The 17,500-nt window shown below is 39.1% G+C and overlaps 2 protein-coding genes across 2 annotated transcripts in view; one reads left to right on the top strand and one right to left on the bottom strand.

The window, feature by feature from the left end:
* The window catches only part of LOC133635632 (salivary glue protein Sgs-3-like), a 5,246-nt gene extending 2,497 nt beyond the window's left edge, over positions 1–2,749 (top strand). Inside the window, exon 2 of the mRNA XM_062028858.1 lies at positions 825–2,749. Coding sequence (XP_061884842.1) covers positions 825–1,487 — 663 coding nt within the window. The 3' untranslated portion in view covers positions 1,488–2,749. The remainder of the gene's footprint in view (positions 1–824) is intronic.
* A 2,973-nt stretch (positions 2,750–5,722) lies between these two features.
* anxa14 (annexin A14) overlaps positions 5,723–17,500 on the bottom strand; it is a 16,104-nt gene continuing 4,326 nt past the window's right edge. The window contains exons 5-13 of the mRNA XM_062029628.1: positions 16,521–16,634; positions 16,365–16,455; positions 16,218–16,297; positions 15,530–15,568; positions 13,508–13,598; positions 12,694–12,789; positions 12,550–12,605; positions 6,971–7,078; positions 5,723–5,854 (exon numbers count right to left, since the gene is read on the bottom strand). Coding sequence (XP_061885612.1) covers positions 5,792–5,854; positions 6,971–7,078; positions 12,550–12,605; positions 12,694–12,789; positions 13,508–13,598; positions 15,530–15,568; positions 16,218–16,297; positions 16,365–16,455; positions 16,521–16,634 — 738 coding nt within the window. The 3' untranslated portion in view covers positions 5,723–5,791. The remainder of the gene's footprint in view (positions 5,855–6,970; positions 7,079–12,549; positions 12,606–12,693; positions 12,790–13,507; positions 13,599–15,529; positions 15,569–16,217; positions 16,298–16,364; positions 16,456–16,520; positions 16,635–17,500) is intronic.

The following is a 17,500-nucleotide window of genomic DNA, read 5'->3' as shown; positions in this document are numbered from 1 at the left end:
ATTTTTTGTATGTGCATTGGAATTCGATTCCGATTTATTTACTTTTTTTTAATATATTAGTTCTAAAAACCGACCTCCTATGTGTCAATATAAAAATCAGTTTGCAATGGATCTTCAAATGGAATCAAATATTTGACACTACCCAACTTGTACATGAACACAATTTGTTCTTGAAATTCTAATCATTGAAACTGAAAAAAAAAAAATGTTAATGTTGAATTTTGAAAAATCATTGTATTCAAAATAGAAATTAGTTAGCACAATTTTATTTAAGGTTGGATATAATTATGATCAACTATAGTAATTATTTTTTTTAAAAAAAAATTGTTTTAATTTTGAATTTTTCTTTATTTTGATATTCGAGCTTCTGTTGTTTTCCGATTCAATAGTAGGTTGTTTTTTTTTTCAGATTCAGATTCTTTTTTTTCCAGACGGCTATAGCAAAAAGGACAGAGGGTCCACTGCCATGTTGCCTTCACTCTATTTATTGGGCATTGTGTATAAAACCAAGACAGACATAACATGAAATTAAAAATACCAAATGAGTATGGAAAAACATATTTTTTTTAAAACAATGCTTGATCTGTAACATCTTGTCTCGTTGTCCGATGTTCTTTAGCCACATCTAAGTCCCTTAGCCTCATCAGTATTGGCTAAATTATGACTTCTCCCATCCTCATGAACTTACATTTGTGATTTGAACAGACTAAATATGTTTTACATGGCAGCCAGGAACGCCATGAATATGAGAGGCCCCTAAAGGTGGCCATGTTAGTGACCCTCCATGCTTGTTGAACTCACATATGCATTTATTCCCCCAACAGGTTCAAGGAAACACAGCTGGCTCTACTACATCTGGATCAGACCATGCAATCATTCCGCCATCCACCACAATGGCAGCCACCTCCATCAAAACGACAACTACGGGCCCTGCGATCGTTACTACAACGTCTGCAACCACCACCAAAACGATCACCTCGAACAGTGCCGTGACGACAAAGACAATCACGCAAAAACCAACGACTTCATCCTCTACAACCATTCCGCCATCCACCTCCATCAAAACGACATCTATGCCAACTTCCACCAACCCAATCACAACTACGGGCCCTGCGATCGTTACTACAACGTCTGCGACCACCCCCAAAATGGTCACCTCGAGCAGTGCCGTAACGACAAAGACAATCACGCCAACACCAACGACTTCACCCTCTACCTCCAGTCCTAACACTTCTCCTGGCAACACAGCTGCAACTTCATCGACACCCGACAACGCGATGACCTCAACCACTACTGCACACGCCATGACCAGCACCAGCCCTACGACTCACCCCCCAAAGTCTCCTTCGAGCTTTCCTACAAGCGGCCCTCAAAACGCCACGGCAACAACCGGACCGACAACCATCCATACAACAGCAAGCAGAGGCTTTGGAGTCACAGAATCTTTGTTGCTGATGGGTGTGTCACTTCTTACCATTGTTGTCTAAAGAAATAAAATGCCCTACAGACTTTTTTTCATCTTAAAGATTCTGTTACTCAGGCAGAAATGTGAGGTCAATCTGAAAAACGAGAAGGATTCTGGTAATCAAGGAGAAAACAATAATGATTCAATAGAACTAGTTTTTTTAACCCTTGTGTAATGTTCATATTGTTGTTACTCAGCCAGAGTTTGTGGGTCCGATGGACCCGTCGCATTTTGTGGCTTTTAATGTCTCACAATCAAACACTTTTATGTTAAAATACTGAACAGATGTTTATTGGGATAAGATAAACATCTGTTTATCACTGTGTCCAATCACACTGCCTGCTCTCATTTTCTCGCACATTTGACCCTCTGATGTTCTGTGTACCTACACTCTGTCCTCCTCCTGTCTAGGCCTGCTGTGTGTGTTTGTGTTCCCTCTAATTGTTCATGTGTCTGAGCAAACACAAAAACTCCCTGAGCATTCAGTGGAGCACATGTGAGCAACATCACACGTGGCAATACCAGCAGCACACCTGTCTCAAACCAATCTTTTATAATAACACTCAAATGAGAGGAGTCATTTTCATGAGAATATTTTGTAATATTAGTGATTTGGCAAACTTGTAATGAAAAGAAAAGAAATCTTGTTTTTCATAAGCTATGGATTAGTATTGTACAGTATGTCTGGGTGGGGGTCCTGCTTTGGAAATCATTTGTACCCCTTTCAGAGATCACATTTAGTTCCCCTTAAACATCCTCATGTTGCACAATGAAATGTAAGCATAGGATGAAGTGTGCATTCCTGTAACTTTCTCTAGTAACAGCATTCCATGATTAATATCAATAAATCAACATTAATAATAAATGACAGTAGAATAATCACACGTATGACTGAGGAGTCATAGTGTAACTTTGTGTGGTGTTTGACTTGTCCGACTTTTTGTGTGGCCATAAACGCACCAGTGGTTTAGTGGTATGCGTGTTGGTGACACATGACAAGTTGGTTTTGGCCTGGTTTGTACGGCAGAAAATGACTAGTTTTTCGAGATAGAAGTTTTTTACTCATGTTTTTGGTGTGGTTATGGGCGAATATAAACAGTTTTGCTCAATAAAGTGATCGATATAATTCCTGTCCTCGAAGCATCTCGATAGACGTTACAATAATTGAACGGTGTTGACAAACACCGTTAGGGCCGCTTGTTGTCACTGTCACTCAGAGTTGCATCGCAAAATTACACAGAATAAATGTGTTTATTTTGTTTAGAATTCAGATGGGATTTGATTTGGTGCGCGGCATATATTTGCTGTGCGCAGAGGACGCTTGAGCAGTGCGCAATTGCGCAGGCGCGCACCTTAGAGGGAACGTTGGTGTGTGGGTGGGTGGGTAGTTGCGTGTGGTACACAGAACATCAATTTCCACCCTTCTATTAGCCCCAGGTCCAGTGGACCCGGACATCTTATATGTAATAGAAATGTGTAGGGGGGAGGGTGTATGTTATGTGGTCATTAAAAATGTATTGTGATATATGTTCTTCACAGAAAATGAGCCAAAGTCAGTGAGGCTCAGTTTGAAAAATTAATTAATTGTATCATTTTTCTTTTAATAAAACCACACAAGTTTGATACAAACAAAAGATTGGTCAGATGCTAAGAACTTGGCTAAGATTGTAGCTCAGAAAACTACTGGAGTCAATGGAGCTCAATTACCTTTTTCTTATCTTATTGGTAATCATTCATTTATTCATTCATTTTCTGCTCTGCATTAAATATAAAAGTATCGGCCTACTGAAAAAATAAGAACTGGTACTGTACATCTGTTGGATCTGCATGGGTACTGCCTCTGTTTTGTTTAGGTATAGATAATGTGTCCAATACTGTATGCGTGGCTCCACTTCGACTGCGTCTTCTCCCCATCATCCATGTTGTAGTTTTTAGTGAGAAATATAAGTTCGAACTATACAGCAGGAAGGGAAATCTCTTTTCTCTTGGCAGTCGGCGAAGACCGTCGCATACCCTCCCTCTACGTTTCTGCCCGCTTGCCTCTTTGCCTTGCCCTGTCTTGTCTATATTTCCAGAGCCTCTCTTCCTGCGCCGTCCTCCAAAATCTAAACCTCGAAACATTACTTCTAGACCTCCACCCCAGATCCCACCTCACCCCTACCCACTTCTCCAAAGTGGGCTGGCTCAGGGTGGAGGACAGAGTTAAACAACTTGCACTGAGCCTAGTCTATAAAATCCACTACACCTCCCTGATACCGAAGTACATGTCAAACTACTTCCTTAACGTAAATGACCGCCATAACCACAACACCAGGGGGAGCTCCACTAACCACGTTAAACCCAGATTCCGAACTAACAAAGGTCTTAACTCATTCTCTTTCTATGCCACATCAATGTGGAATGCGTTCCCAACAGGTATAAAAGAAAGAGCATCTCTATCCTCCTTCAAAACCGCAATAAAAGTTCACCTCCAGGCAGCTACAACCCTAAACTAACACTCTTCCGGGATTGCTAATAATCAAATGTAAACAATCAAATGCAAATACTTTTTCTTATGCCTTCTGATCTCTCTCTCTCTCTCTCTCTCTCTCTCTCTCTCTCTCGCTCTCTCTCTCTCTCTCTCTATGTCCACTATTTGCTGTCCATATCCTACCCCCCCGCCCCCTCAACACCCCTGATTGTAAATAATTCAATGTGATTATCTTGTGTGATGACTGTATTATGATGATAGTATATATCTGTATCTGAATCAATTTAAGTGGACTTAAACAAGTTGAAAAACTTATTGGGGTGTTACCATTTAGTGGTCAATTGTACGGAATATGTACTTCACTGTGCAACCTACTAATAAAAGTCTCAATCAATCAATCAATGGAATTGATGAACTGGACTCTCGACTCAATTGACAACATCTTCTCGACGAGGAGCAGAGGTTTCGGACGAACCTGCCTGTCCTGACGTGTACATTAAGGACTGGTGGGAAAATGATTGATTATTAATTATTGATTGAAGCACTGAAGCACAGGTTCATGAAACAATTAAATACATCTTTAATTATTTAACCATTCACCAGATAACCAGAAACCAGATAAAAATACACACTGTTTCTTATTGGACAAAAACATGTAAACAAGTCAGTTTGGATAAAAGTACATTGTAAATAAATTGTAGTCTAAGTATTTGTGTATTTTTTATTTTCCTTAACTGCCTGTTCTGTCAAAGATAAGACACTTTATGGCCTTTATGCATTCCTGGGATTGCTAGAGATGTCTCTACTCGGTTCTTCTTACGCCCTAACCCCCGTCTTCTCTAAGTATGTGACAAAGATTGCTGTGATGTTCGAACATTTCTCATTTATATTGTATTTGAAACTAGAAATGTTCGAACATCACAGCAATCTTTGTTCTAATTTATATTGTATTTGGGCAGCATGGTGGAAGAGGGGTTAGCGCGTCTGCCTCACAATACGAAGGTCCTGGGTTTGATCCTGCGATTGGGATCTTTCTGTGGGGGGTTTGCATGTTCTCCCCGTGACTGCATGGCTTCCTCCCACCTCCAAAGACATGCACCTGGGGATAGGTTGATTGGCAACACTAAATGGTCCCTAGTGTGTGAATGTGAGTGTGAATGTTATCTGTCTATCTGTGTTGGCCTTGCCATGAGGTGGCGACTTGTCCAGGGTGTACCCCGCCTTCCGCCCGATTGTAGCTGAGATAGGCTCCAGGGAATAAGCGGTAGAAAATGGATGAATGGATATTGTATTTGTCTTTTGGTCAAAAAGTTATTCTCCAAATGGGTTTCTTTTATGACTGACCTGCTTTTTCCACGGTTAATCAAGACATTCCTGGTTTGGCTAATAAAACATCCAAATTAAGTGTGTTTCTTCTTCCCCCTCCCAGGATGGGACACTTTGCCCAAACCCCTCCTGTCCCTTCTCCTTTCATTCTCAAAAGCAATAAAAGGATCCAAAAGTGTTCTTTGTCTCTCTTTTTCCTCTCCTTTCTTTCTTTCTGTAACAGCGTAAACTTTTCTACTCTGTACACTGATGTTTACTTGGGATCACAAATAAATAATTAAAAGAACTTAGTTTGACTTGACCTGCTTGACCCGCATTTTTGTCAAGTAGGCTTTTGATCGTTTTTTCCTCTAACGATACGGTTCATAGACTTTGTCGAATAGTGGTTGCAAAAGCCAAACTGCACAGAGTGTACTAAATCAAATGACCACAATGCATTCATTAAATGTTCACACATCACATTTAGCAACTCCATTGCTTTTTTTTAATCAGCACAAATATATGCACAAAAAAACGTATTCTTATGTACTTCAGCAGTCTTCAGATCGACAGATGGCCAACAGAGCTTGTAAATGATCCCCCTTGAAGTGTTTCTGGAAAAAAGATTTGGTGTGAAATGCTTGTTTTAAAAGAAGAATTTCACATATTATGAATGATGCGGACACATTTGTTACTGGATATTTTCTAATACGCTTCAGCCTTGACGACTTTGTATATGCAAGTCATGCAACTATGATTATCTGATACTTGTTTATAGAGATGTCCGATAATATCGGCCTGCCGATATTATCGGCCGATATATGCGTTAAAATGTAATATCGGAAATTATCGGTATCGGGTTGTTTTTTTTATCGGTATCGTTTTTTATTTTTATTTTTTTATTAAATCAACATAAAAAACACAAGATACACTTACAATTAGTGCACCAACCCAAAAAACCTCCCTCCCCCATTTACACTCATTCACACAAAAGGGTTGTTTCTTTCTGTTATTAATATTCTGGTTCCTACATTATATATCAATATATATCAATACAGTCTGCAAGGGATACAGTCCGGAAGCACACATGATTGTGCGTGCTGCTGGTCCACTAATAGTACTAACCTTTAACAGTTAATTTTACTAATTTTCATTCATTACTAGTTTCTATGTAACTGTTTTTATATTGGTGTACTTTCTTTTTTATTCAAGAAAATGTTTTTAATTTATTTATCTTATTTTACTAATTTTTAAAAAAAGTACCTTATCTTCACCATACCTAGTTGTCCAAACTAGGCATATAATGTGTTAATTCCACGACTGCATATATCGGTTGATATCGGTATCGGTTGATATCGGTATCGGTAATTAAAAAGTTGGACAATATCGGAATATCGGATATCGGCAAAAAGCCATTATCGGACATCCCTACTTGTTTATACTGATGAATATGTTTTAGGCAGTGTTTTTGTTCAGTTGTGGACTCTTCTTATGTATGTCCATTGTGTGCTTAGCTGTTGTGTAGCCGTTAGCTCCCAGTAAGACTAAGTGTGTGTGCTTATTGGAGGATATTTAGCTGTTCACTGGCTGTGGAGTTTTGCACGAGAAAACACTCTGCATGACAGCTTGCTTCAGAGATTTTAAGATGCAAGCCGATATCATTTTTTTGCTGATATCGGAGGGATATGTGATATCAGTATCGGATCGGGACACCCCTACGAGTGACCTACCTGCAGGGTTGTGTAGAGAGAATCGCCTGCTAGTTTGCGAAAGGCAACTCTGATACAGAGTAGGTCTTCCTCGCTGTGGGACACCATGATGCTTTGGACTACCGGTGCCTGTATTCAGGAAATATATTGGATTAGTCAACAGCTGTATGGCATAGAATCAATAATAACATGTCTATAGATGTTTAGCGACTAAAACAACCATTAAAAAAAGTCAAATAATAAAGCCTGCCGTTACGACAGCCATGATATTATTCATGCGAGACTTGGACAAGGTAGAAAATTCCTTATCTACTATGTTCTTGAAACATTGGAAACCAGAAGCCACTTCTTTGGGGCTACTACCAAGCAGACAGTTATGTGGAAAGTTACCGTGTTTTTCGGACTATGAGGCGCACTTAAAATCCTTTCAATTCCCCACAACTCGAACGTGCGCCTTATAACCCGGTGCGCCTAATGTACGGAATCATTTTGGTTGTGCTTACCGACCTTGAAGCTATTTTATTTGGTACATAGTGAAATAATAAGTGTGACCAGTAGATGTCAGTCACACATAAGCGATACATGTAGACTGCAATATGACTCAAGTAAATAACACCAACATTTTATATGTTCCCTTGAAAATATAGAACATTACACACGGCGCTCCAAAATCTATCAAATTGTTTTAGTACGACTTTGGTAAGCTATGAAGCCACAGCACTTGATGGATTGTACTGTGCTTCAACATACGAGTATTATTATGGTGTGTGTATAAGGTACGGCATATTACCTGCCGTTTTGTTTCACAATATTATGCAAAAGCAACGTTTCTTACCTTTAGTACCTGCTGATCTGTATTTGGGATCTGCATAAGTCCTGAAAATTTGCGCACTTCTTGCCTTTGTGGTCCGTGCCAACACCGTAGTCGATAAGCCTCTTCTTTTTCCTCTATCTTCTTGTTATGGGACATTCATCCTCCGCTGTTGCCATTTCTAATATAAAGTAGTGTAAAGTTCTTACTTATATACACCAGTAAACTCGCCATGAAAGCGCTAAAACATACCGGTGTAGTGAGTTTACATTATTCACCCAAGGAACTTTAGTTATTAGAGAGTTCCGGTCGAACCACCATTACATGTTACGTAGACCAGTGGTCCCCAACCTTTTTGTAGCTGCGGACCGGTCAACGCTTGAAAATTTGTCCCACGGACCGGGGGGATTTTTTAAATTTATTTTTTATTTTTTTCTTCATAAAGAAATACAATCATGTGTGCTTACGGACTGTATCCCTGAAGACTGTATTGATCTATATTGACATACACATACACAATATGTATATATTGTGTTTTTTATGTTGATTTCATTTAAAAAAATAAATAAATATATATATATATATATATATATATATATATATATATATATATATATATATATATATATATATATATATATATATATATATATATATATATATATATATATATATATATATATTTATTTATTTTTTTATTTTTTATTTTTTAAATTTCTTGCGCAGCCCAGTACCAGGTAGCGGGCCGCGGCCCGGTGGTTGGGGACCACTGACGTAGACCACAAGGACGTGTTTTCAATTTAGAAAAAATAAAATATATATAACCCTTTTAATGCGGCCTATAATCCCGGTGCACCTTTTGTATGAAAATAGACCTGACTAGACCCACTCATCGGCAGTGCGTGTTATAATCCGGTGCGCCCTATGGTCCGGAAAATACGGTATGCTTAAACAAATAATCATTTGACAGTTTTGCAGCATGTAGATTGAGAATATAAAAGGACCTAAACTTGAACCTTGTGGTACACCACCATTAACATGCATTGTACATAGTGTGTCAATAGCTGTGCTTTCTAGGCCAGGGATGTCCAAAGTGCGGCCCGGGGGCCATTTGCGGCCCGCAGCTAATTGTTTACCGGCCCGCCACACATTCTGGAAATGCTATTGCAAAAAATAAAATGAACATTAAAAAAAGTGGAATGAGGTGAAATCTAACGAGAAAATGTTGCAATGTTGACACAAAAGCTGCCATGCAGGCTGTTTTTTCTTTTCTTTTGTCTTTCTTTATTTTTTGCCATTGCTCAAAAAGAAAATAATGACAAAAAAATCCAAGCTATAATGAATTATTTTCAAGACTCCAATTACTTCAAATATTTCACTTGAAAATGTTTTATGTGGTAAATATTGCATATATTGTGTAGTTGCCATATAAAACATCAACATTTTATTTGACAAAAGAGCATAAAACAAACAAAATAATAGTTTAAACGTAAAATGGACAGATATATCTGAAGTTGATCTCGTAACTTAAGTGTTGAAAGTAAAAAAAACAAAAACCTAATATAAATGTATCACTTCATGAGTGGGGCACCTTTTTGGATCCCAAATATATTTAGTGGTATTTTATTTATCTTTTCGCTGTGATTACTCAAAAATATTAAATAATTAAAATCAATGGTGTCCTGCATTATTGATCTTTTAGGGCTCTAATTACTAAATACTGCATATTTCAGTTGTACTATAAAAAAACTAAGTTGTTTTTGACAGAAAAGCCATAAAACCTTCTTTTTTAAGTTGATATAGAGATTTACTGTAAGCGTTAAATAAAAAATAATAATAAAAATTAGACTTATTTTTAACATTTTAATAACTGAGACCCCTGAAGGTAAAATACATTTAAAAAATCCATATATTTTGCTATGGTTTGAAAATGAAAAATATCAAAATGGCCCCCATCCATCCATCCATCCATCCATCCATCTTCCTCCGCTTATCCGAGGTCGGGTCGCGGGGGCAGCAGCCTAAGCAGGGAAGCCCAGACTTCCCTCTCCCCAGCCACTTCGTCCAGCTCTTCCCGGGGGATCCTGAGGCGTTCCCAGGCCAGCCGGAAGACATAGTCTTCTCAACGTGTCCTGGGTCTTCCCCCGTGGCCTCCTACCGGTCGGACGTGCCCTAAACACCTCCCTAGGGAGGCGTTCGGGTGGCATCCTGACCAGATGCCCGAACCACCTCATCTGGCTCCTCTCCATGTGGAAGAGCAGTGGCTTTACTTTGAGCTCCTCCCGGATGACAGAGCTTCTCACCCTACCTCTAAGGGAGAGACCCGCCACCCGGCGGAGGAAACTAATTTTGGCCGCTTGTACCCGTGATCTTGTCCTTTTGGTCATAACCCAAAGCTCATGACCATAGGTGAGGATGGGAACGTAGATCGACCGGTAAATTGAGAGCTTTGCCTTGCGGCTCAGCTCCTTCTTCACCACAACAGACCGATACAGCGTCCGCATTACTGAAGACGCAACACCGATCCGCCTGTCGATCTCACGATCCACTCTTCCCTCACTCGTGAACAAGACTCTGAGGTACTTCAACTCTTCCACTTGGGGCAAGATCTCCTCCCCAACCCGGAGATGGCACTCCACCCTTTTCCGGGCGAGAACCATGGACTCGGACTTGGAGGTGCTGATTCTCATGGCTAGGGATGATACTCGAAACCGGTTTTCCCGGTTGTTCGATAAGAAAATAACCAAATCCTCGGACTCGAATCCCTTTTTGAGAACCGGTACCCGTTATCGAGACCACTATAGTAAAGAAAAGATTTGGTTCTTTATTCGAATCCCTCGGAACGAATCCCGTCCCGACCAGAAATGCTCCGCGTGACATCACAAGAAATGGCGTCACGTAGCTCAGTCATTCGGCGCAGATAGCGAAAGCAGGAAAACAATGGACGGGAAAAAGCGCTCCAAGGTGGAATAAAGTTCAAAACAAAAGGTATAATCCAATGAATAACTTTACTGAGAGATTTGAGCAGGGTACAAACTCATGAAGAACACTTTTACGCACCTCCTTTACGGCAGCTGGCGCAACGTTCTTAAAGCAACCGCAGCACATACATATATATATACAACACATCTCCCTTTTTTAACTTTTGTTTTTCACACTGTATATGTGTTGTCTGTCTAATTATAAATAATGCAGACGAGGCGTGTTGGCTGAGTTCTTGACGTTTACTTTCACGGGTGACGACATGCAACAACACTTTTCGGGGCTACCGCGCATGCTCGTCACTCCCGTTGCATGATGGGTAGTGTAGTTGTTATATTCCCTAGCTCGGGGGTCGGCAACCCGCGGCTCTAGAGCCGCATGCAGCTCTTTAGCGCCCTAGCTCTCTGGAGATTTTTCAAAAATGTATGAAGAATGGAAAAAGTTGAGGGGAAAAAAATCTATTTTTTGTTTTAGTATGGTTTCTGTAGGAGGACAAACATGACACAAACCTCCCTAATCGTTATAAATCACACTGTTTATATTAAACATGCTTCACTGATTCGAGTATTTGGCGAGCGCCGTTTTGTCATACTAATTTTGGCGGTCTTTGAACTCACCGTATAGTTTGTTTACATCTAGACCTTTCTCCGACTTTGTAGGACGTGTTTTATGCCACTCCTTTTTCTGTCTCATTTGGTCCACCAAACTTTAAACGTTGTGCGTGAATGCACAAAGGTGAGTTTTGTTGATGTTATTGACTTGTGTGGAGTGCTAATCAGACATATTTGGTCACTGCATGACTGCAAGCTAATCGATGCTAACATGCTATTTAGGTTAGCGATATGTACATATTGCATCATTATGCCTCATTTGTAGCTATATATTTGAGCTCATTTACTTTCCTTTAAGTCATCTTAATTAAATTTATATCTCATGATACATGTAATATGGCTTTTAATTTTTTGCGGCTCCTGACAGATTTGTTTTTGTATTTTTGGTCCATTATGGCTCTTTCAACATTTTGGGTTGCCGACCCCTGCCCTAGCTCATAACATCTTTCCCCCTATAAAGAAATAATGTGTTAACTCAATAAAATGTATTTCTTTTTTTAGCTTTAACTTTTCATTTTTTAGCATTGTAACCACATTCGCAAACAACTTTTCTCTTCATAGAATTTTCTTTCTTTCTTTAAAGTGCAAAAATGTCAAAGCATCATAACAAACAGTTATGTCAAATAGCAGCAGAATTGCACTTTTTGGAAAGCTGTATTATTTCCAGTTTTGTGCCCAAGGGACTGATTTTATTTAACACTATATTATTATTTATACACCTATAGTGATCACAGAGACAGGTTGTTTTTGTGTTACTGTATATATTTGTTTTTCTGAAAAATCCCACTTAATATACTTTGGGTAACAACAGTCAATGTTTATTTATTTTATTTTATTTTTTTAGGGGGATAACAGTCAATATTTATTTATTTATTAGATTAAATTGTTTTCTTATATAATAAAAGTGAGCTTTTGTTAAACCAAATATTGTGTGTTTTTTTCCATATACAACAAACTATCTGGACTCGATAAGAGAATCGATAAGGAATCGGTTCGATAAGAGGATTCGATAATAGACTCGAACTCGATAATTTCTTATCAAACATCATCCCTACTCATGGCCCCCACATGCTTTAATTTTTTCGTTTGCGGTCCTCAGTGGAAAAAGTTTGGACACCCCTGTTCTAGGCTGTATAGAAAGCTTTAACACTCCAATTCAGCCAAACAATGAACTGTTACCTTTAAGAACATCTTACCTTCATGCCTGTTAGTCTTTTGGCAAGGTAGACATCAGGGTTTCGAATGCACTGCACTGCCGGGACACAAATAACATGACTGTGTGATGTATGCCTACAGAGGAAAAGTACTGTGCACCAACGCACTATTATGACGGCAAGTACCTAAAACACTCAATCCCAGCCGGATGTCCCCTGAGAACCGTTTCTCCAGAGCTGGAATCACCATCCGTCGACTCTCACGCTCCAGCCCCATCAACACTATCAGTAATATTCAAGGTTACTAAATTGTTACAGTTTATATACACAACCCAAAACCAGTGAAGTTGGCACCTTGTGTAAATGGTAAATAAAAACAGAATGCAATGATTTGCAAATCCTTTTCAACTTATATTCAATTGAATAGACTGCAAAGACAAGATATTTAATGTTCCAACTGACAAACTTCTTTTTTTTTTTGCAAATAATCATCAACTTAGAATTTAATGGCAGCAAAAAAGTACCACTGTGTTACATGGCCTTTCTTTTTAACAACACTCAGTAAACGTTTAGCATCTCCGTTGTGGTATTTTAGGCTCCATATTGCGCCACACATCTTCAATGGGAGACAGGTCTGGACTACAGGCAGGCCAGTCTAGTACCCGCACTCTTTTACTATGACGCCACGCTGTTGTAACACGTGGCTTGGCATTGTCTTGCTGAAATAAGCAGGGGCGTCCAATAATAACGTTGGCAACATATGTCTTTGCATACCTTGTCTTTGCAGTCTATTCAATTGAATATAAGTTGAAAAGGATTTGCAAATCATTGTATTCTGTTTTTATTTACCATTTACACAACGTGCCAATTTCACTGCAAAGGCAATGCATTGTAACAAGTGTTTTTTTGTTTGGGTCGCCCACACCTGACCCGGACCAACGTCTATTTATTGTAGCGCTCATCTAAGGTATTAGCGTGTAGCGCGATATGAACATCTCACCTTGGTCAAGATGATTGAAGTCCCTAGAGGTGAGTATGTCAATCCAAGGAGCCGCATCAGCTTTTTTCCCATTTAGTGATGCAGCGAGAGCCTGCGAGAAAAGGTGTGTCAACACATGAGCAAGTAAATACAAGTGTTTGAATGCTTCACGTTTTTTTAATTTGACCGACAATGTACCTGCCTGAATGTTGTCAACCATCCATGTCCTTGTATTGTCAGGGCATTGAATTGACACCTAAACTGTTAAGATTGCCTAAGACGGGGGTCAGCCCTAGTGCCACCCTAGTGGCTCCCTGGAGCATTTAAAAAAAAACAATTGAAAATGGAAAAAGTTTTAGTATGTTTTTTGTTTGAGGACAAACATGACACAAACCTTCCCGATTGTTAGAAAGCCCACTGTTTAATATGTTTGTGTATGCTTCACTGATGACAGTATTTGGTGAAAATCTTTTTCTCCTACTAATTTCGGCGGTTCTTGAACTCACCATAGTGTGGACTGTGAATTAACAGTTTGTTTACATGTAAAATCGTACACTCCTTCTTTGTCTCATTTTGTCCACCAAAAGTTTTATACTGTGCCTGAATGTAGAAAAGTGCGCTTTGTTGATGTTATTGACTTGTTGGAGTGCTAATCAGGCATATTTAGTCAGTGCATGATTGCAAGCTAATCAATGCTAACATGCTATTTATCCCAGCTGTATGTACATATTGCGTCATTATGCGTCGTTTGTAGCTATATTTGTCATTTACTTTGATCTTCTTTGTACACTACCGTTCAAAAGTTTGGGGTCACCCAAACAGTTTAGTGTTTGAGCCTTCATTTCTAAGAACAAGAATAGACTGTCGAGTTTCAGATGAAAGTTCTCTTTTTCTGGCCATTTTGAGCGTTTAATTGACCCCACAAATGTGATGCTCCAGAAACTCAATCTGCTCAAAGGAAGGTCAGTTTTGTAGCTTCTGTAACGAGCTAAACTATTTTCAGATGTGTGAACATGATTGCACAAGGGTTTTCTAATCATCAATTAGCCTTCTGAGGCAATGAGCAAACACATTGTACCATTAGAACACTGGAGTGATAGTTGCTGGAAATGGGCCTCTATACACCTATGTAGATATTGCACCAAAAACCAGACATTTGCAGCTAGAATAGTCATTTACCACATTAGCAATGTATAGAGTGTATTTCTTTCAAGTTAAAACTAGTTTAAAGTTATCTTCATTGAAAAGTACAGTGCTTTTCCGTCAAAAATAAGGACATTTCAATGTGACCCCAAACTTTTGAACGGTAGTGTATATTAATTAGTTTTGCATGTCTCATGACACATTATCTGTATGTAATATTGGCTGCATTTCAGATAGTTGTTTGTGTGCCATGTTGTTCCAGACCACAGCAAACATTACCTAGCTTGGCAAAGATTGTAATAAATCTATTAAAAGAAGACAACCTGCCGTTTCCTTTTACTTGGACACACACATCTATACCTTTGGCCATTAAAAGCCAGTAATTTCCAGGAGTTATCTAACCTTCTGAGTAACATCTGATTTACTAATGCTTTCTAATGTTGGAAAAATGTGTAGAATAAATATTACATTTCAACATTTCTGTCAACGAAGATTTGCTTGAGCCTGCGACACATAGTCATTTTGATAGTAGGCTATTATAGCTAATATAGACACTTACATCATGTGTTGCCTTCATAATAACACTTATAATTTTCATTTTTTGCGGCTCTTTCAGCGTTTTTGGTTGCCGACCCCTGGCCTAGGAAGACGAACAGGCATCATCAGATCCTGCTCACAGACTTGGATAGGACAGCTGTAGTCTGAGAGGATGGTGCAGGATCCAAAGTATTTACCTTCTACAAGTAAGGGTCAGTCCAGCTGTGATTGATTCAATGACCCGAGAATTGATGCTTTCCATTAAAGACTGTCTTAAATATTTAACCTACCACTAAAATCTGTTAAATACACCAACTCAGCATTCTATTACCGGTAATTCAAAGTCAATTTTTTAAAGCATACCTCAATATCCCTCTGAACAAAACCTGCAACTTCTTCTTTCTGTATGGAAGAGTGAGACAACATTTTAAACATTTCTCTTAAGTTTGAAACGATGAGCTTCATGATCCTACCTCTTTTATGTCTTGTTATTTGGCATTGACAGTTGGTCTGTACCACATACATGTATGAACGGGACAAGCGGTAGAAAATGGATGGCTGGATGGCACCTTTGTAGTCGATAAGCTTCTTCTTTTTCTCCATCTTTTTATTATGTGACATTCATCCTCGGCTGTTGCCATTTCTAATATAAAGTAGTGTAAAGTTCTTACTTATATCTGTCAGTAAACTCGCCATGAAAGCGTTAAAACATACCGGTGTAGTGAGTTTACATTATTCACCTAAGGAACTTTATTTATTAGAGAGTTCCGGTCGGTGAAAAATCGGTGTTAGTGTCAACAATCGACATATTTCTATCCAATACTGTATAAAAGAAGAGAAAGAAGAATATATGTCCTATATGACAAATTCTTGTACCATGCATTTTCTTGCGGCTGGATAATTTCAGATGCAACAAGTTAGTGCTTTCGGCGCTCTGAAAAGCGGGTTCCAATTGTATTGTCTGCATATACTATTATAGGACTTGGATACTAGTAGATCGTACCCTTAGGAAAAAGACTATAAAAAGAGTAGAGGAGTAAATATACATTACATTCATAAGAGCCAACAAAAGCTTGGCAAAGTCTCCACTGGTTTCTCCTTTCAATTCCTTCTCCATGTCCTTTTTGTACACTGTAAAGGGAGGCAAATATGAGCTCATTATGATTCCCAGTTAAAAATGTAGCTATAATATGCTTACATAGTTTATACGCAGCGCTGATGTCTCGGAGCTGCTTGACGGATCGCGTACACAATATCTCCAGGATGGTTTCTTCGTCTGTACCCAAACCCTGCGTGCAATAGTTATCAGGATTCAAAGCAAAATGGCGTGAATGTATTTTAAAAACCCACACACCGCCATGGCCCGATGCAGGCGATGAGCCTTGTGTTGCGTAGGAAGCATCATCAGCTCTAGCATGAGCGTCTCCAGATCTCCAGACAGAACTTTCTTCATGCCAGCCACCAGGTCCTGGGTTGGAGAGAAGCAAGACGAGACTCAAAACACTAAATTAGACTTGATTTGGTTGGGTTTTAAACAAAAATATGTCAAAATGTTTTACTTTGGTAAGCTACAAAGCCGCACCGCTTGATGAAACGCAGATCATTAAGGCTACCATAGTCAGACGTACCGTGCTTCAACATACAAGTAATATTGTAGAGTGTTTAAAAGGACCAAAATGGCACCTATAGGAGACATATTATCTGGTGTTTTGTTTCGCCCTATTATGCAAAACAAACTTTTCTTACCTATTGGTACCTGCTAATGTGTATTTGGGATCTGCATGTTCCGTAGTAAAAAACTCCTTCTTTTTTCTCTATCCACTTGTTGTGGTGTATTCATCCTCCGCTGTAGCCAGTTTCAATACAAAGTAGCGTACAGTTCTAACTTATATGTGTCGGTAGACTCGCTATGGAAGCGCTAAGAAACTGTCGGTACAGCAAAAGAGAAGAAGAAGACGCAGTGGAGGCACGTAAATAAGACGACACATCCTGAAGACACCATCAGAAAGTGGCTTAAAGACCTTCTGTAACACGTACAGTAATCTATGCACCACCACATGTTATGTAGACCACAAGGAAGTGTTTTGAATGTGGAAAAAAACAAAACACAATATGACACTTTTAATGCGCCTATTTTCATACACCTTGTGTATGAAAATAGACCTGAATAGACCCATTAATGGACAGTGCACCTTATAAACCGGTGTGCCTTGTGGTCCGAAAAATAGGGTACTCATTAAAATGGCATGCCTTCTGTCAGGTTCAAACACCGAACTATCTATTAAACAAGACAAGAAGCAAGGGATCAAACAGAGACAGGATTCAATTTAGCTC

This window comes from Entelurus aequoreus, linkage group LG20 (genome assembly GCF_033978785.1).
Source record: "Entelurus aequoreus isolate RoL-2023_Sb linkage group LG20, RoL_Eaeq_v1.1, whole genome shotgun sequence".
Taxonomy (NCBI): Eukaryota; Metazoa; Chordata; class Actinopteri; order Syngnathiformes; family Syngnathidae; genus Entelurus; species Entelurus aequoreus.
Note: the sequence above shows the minus strand (reverse complement) of the source record. Positions and strands in the feature narration are given on the sequence as shown.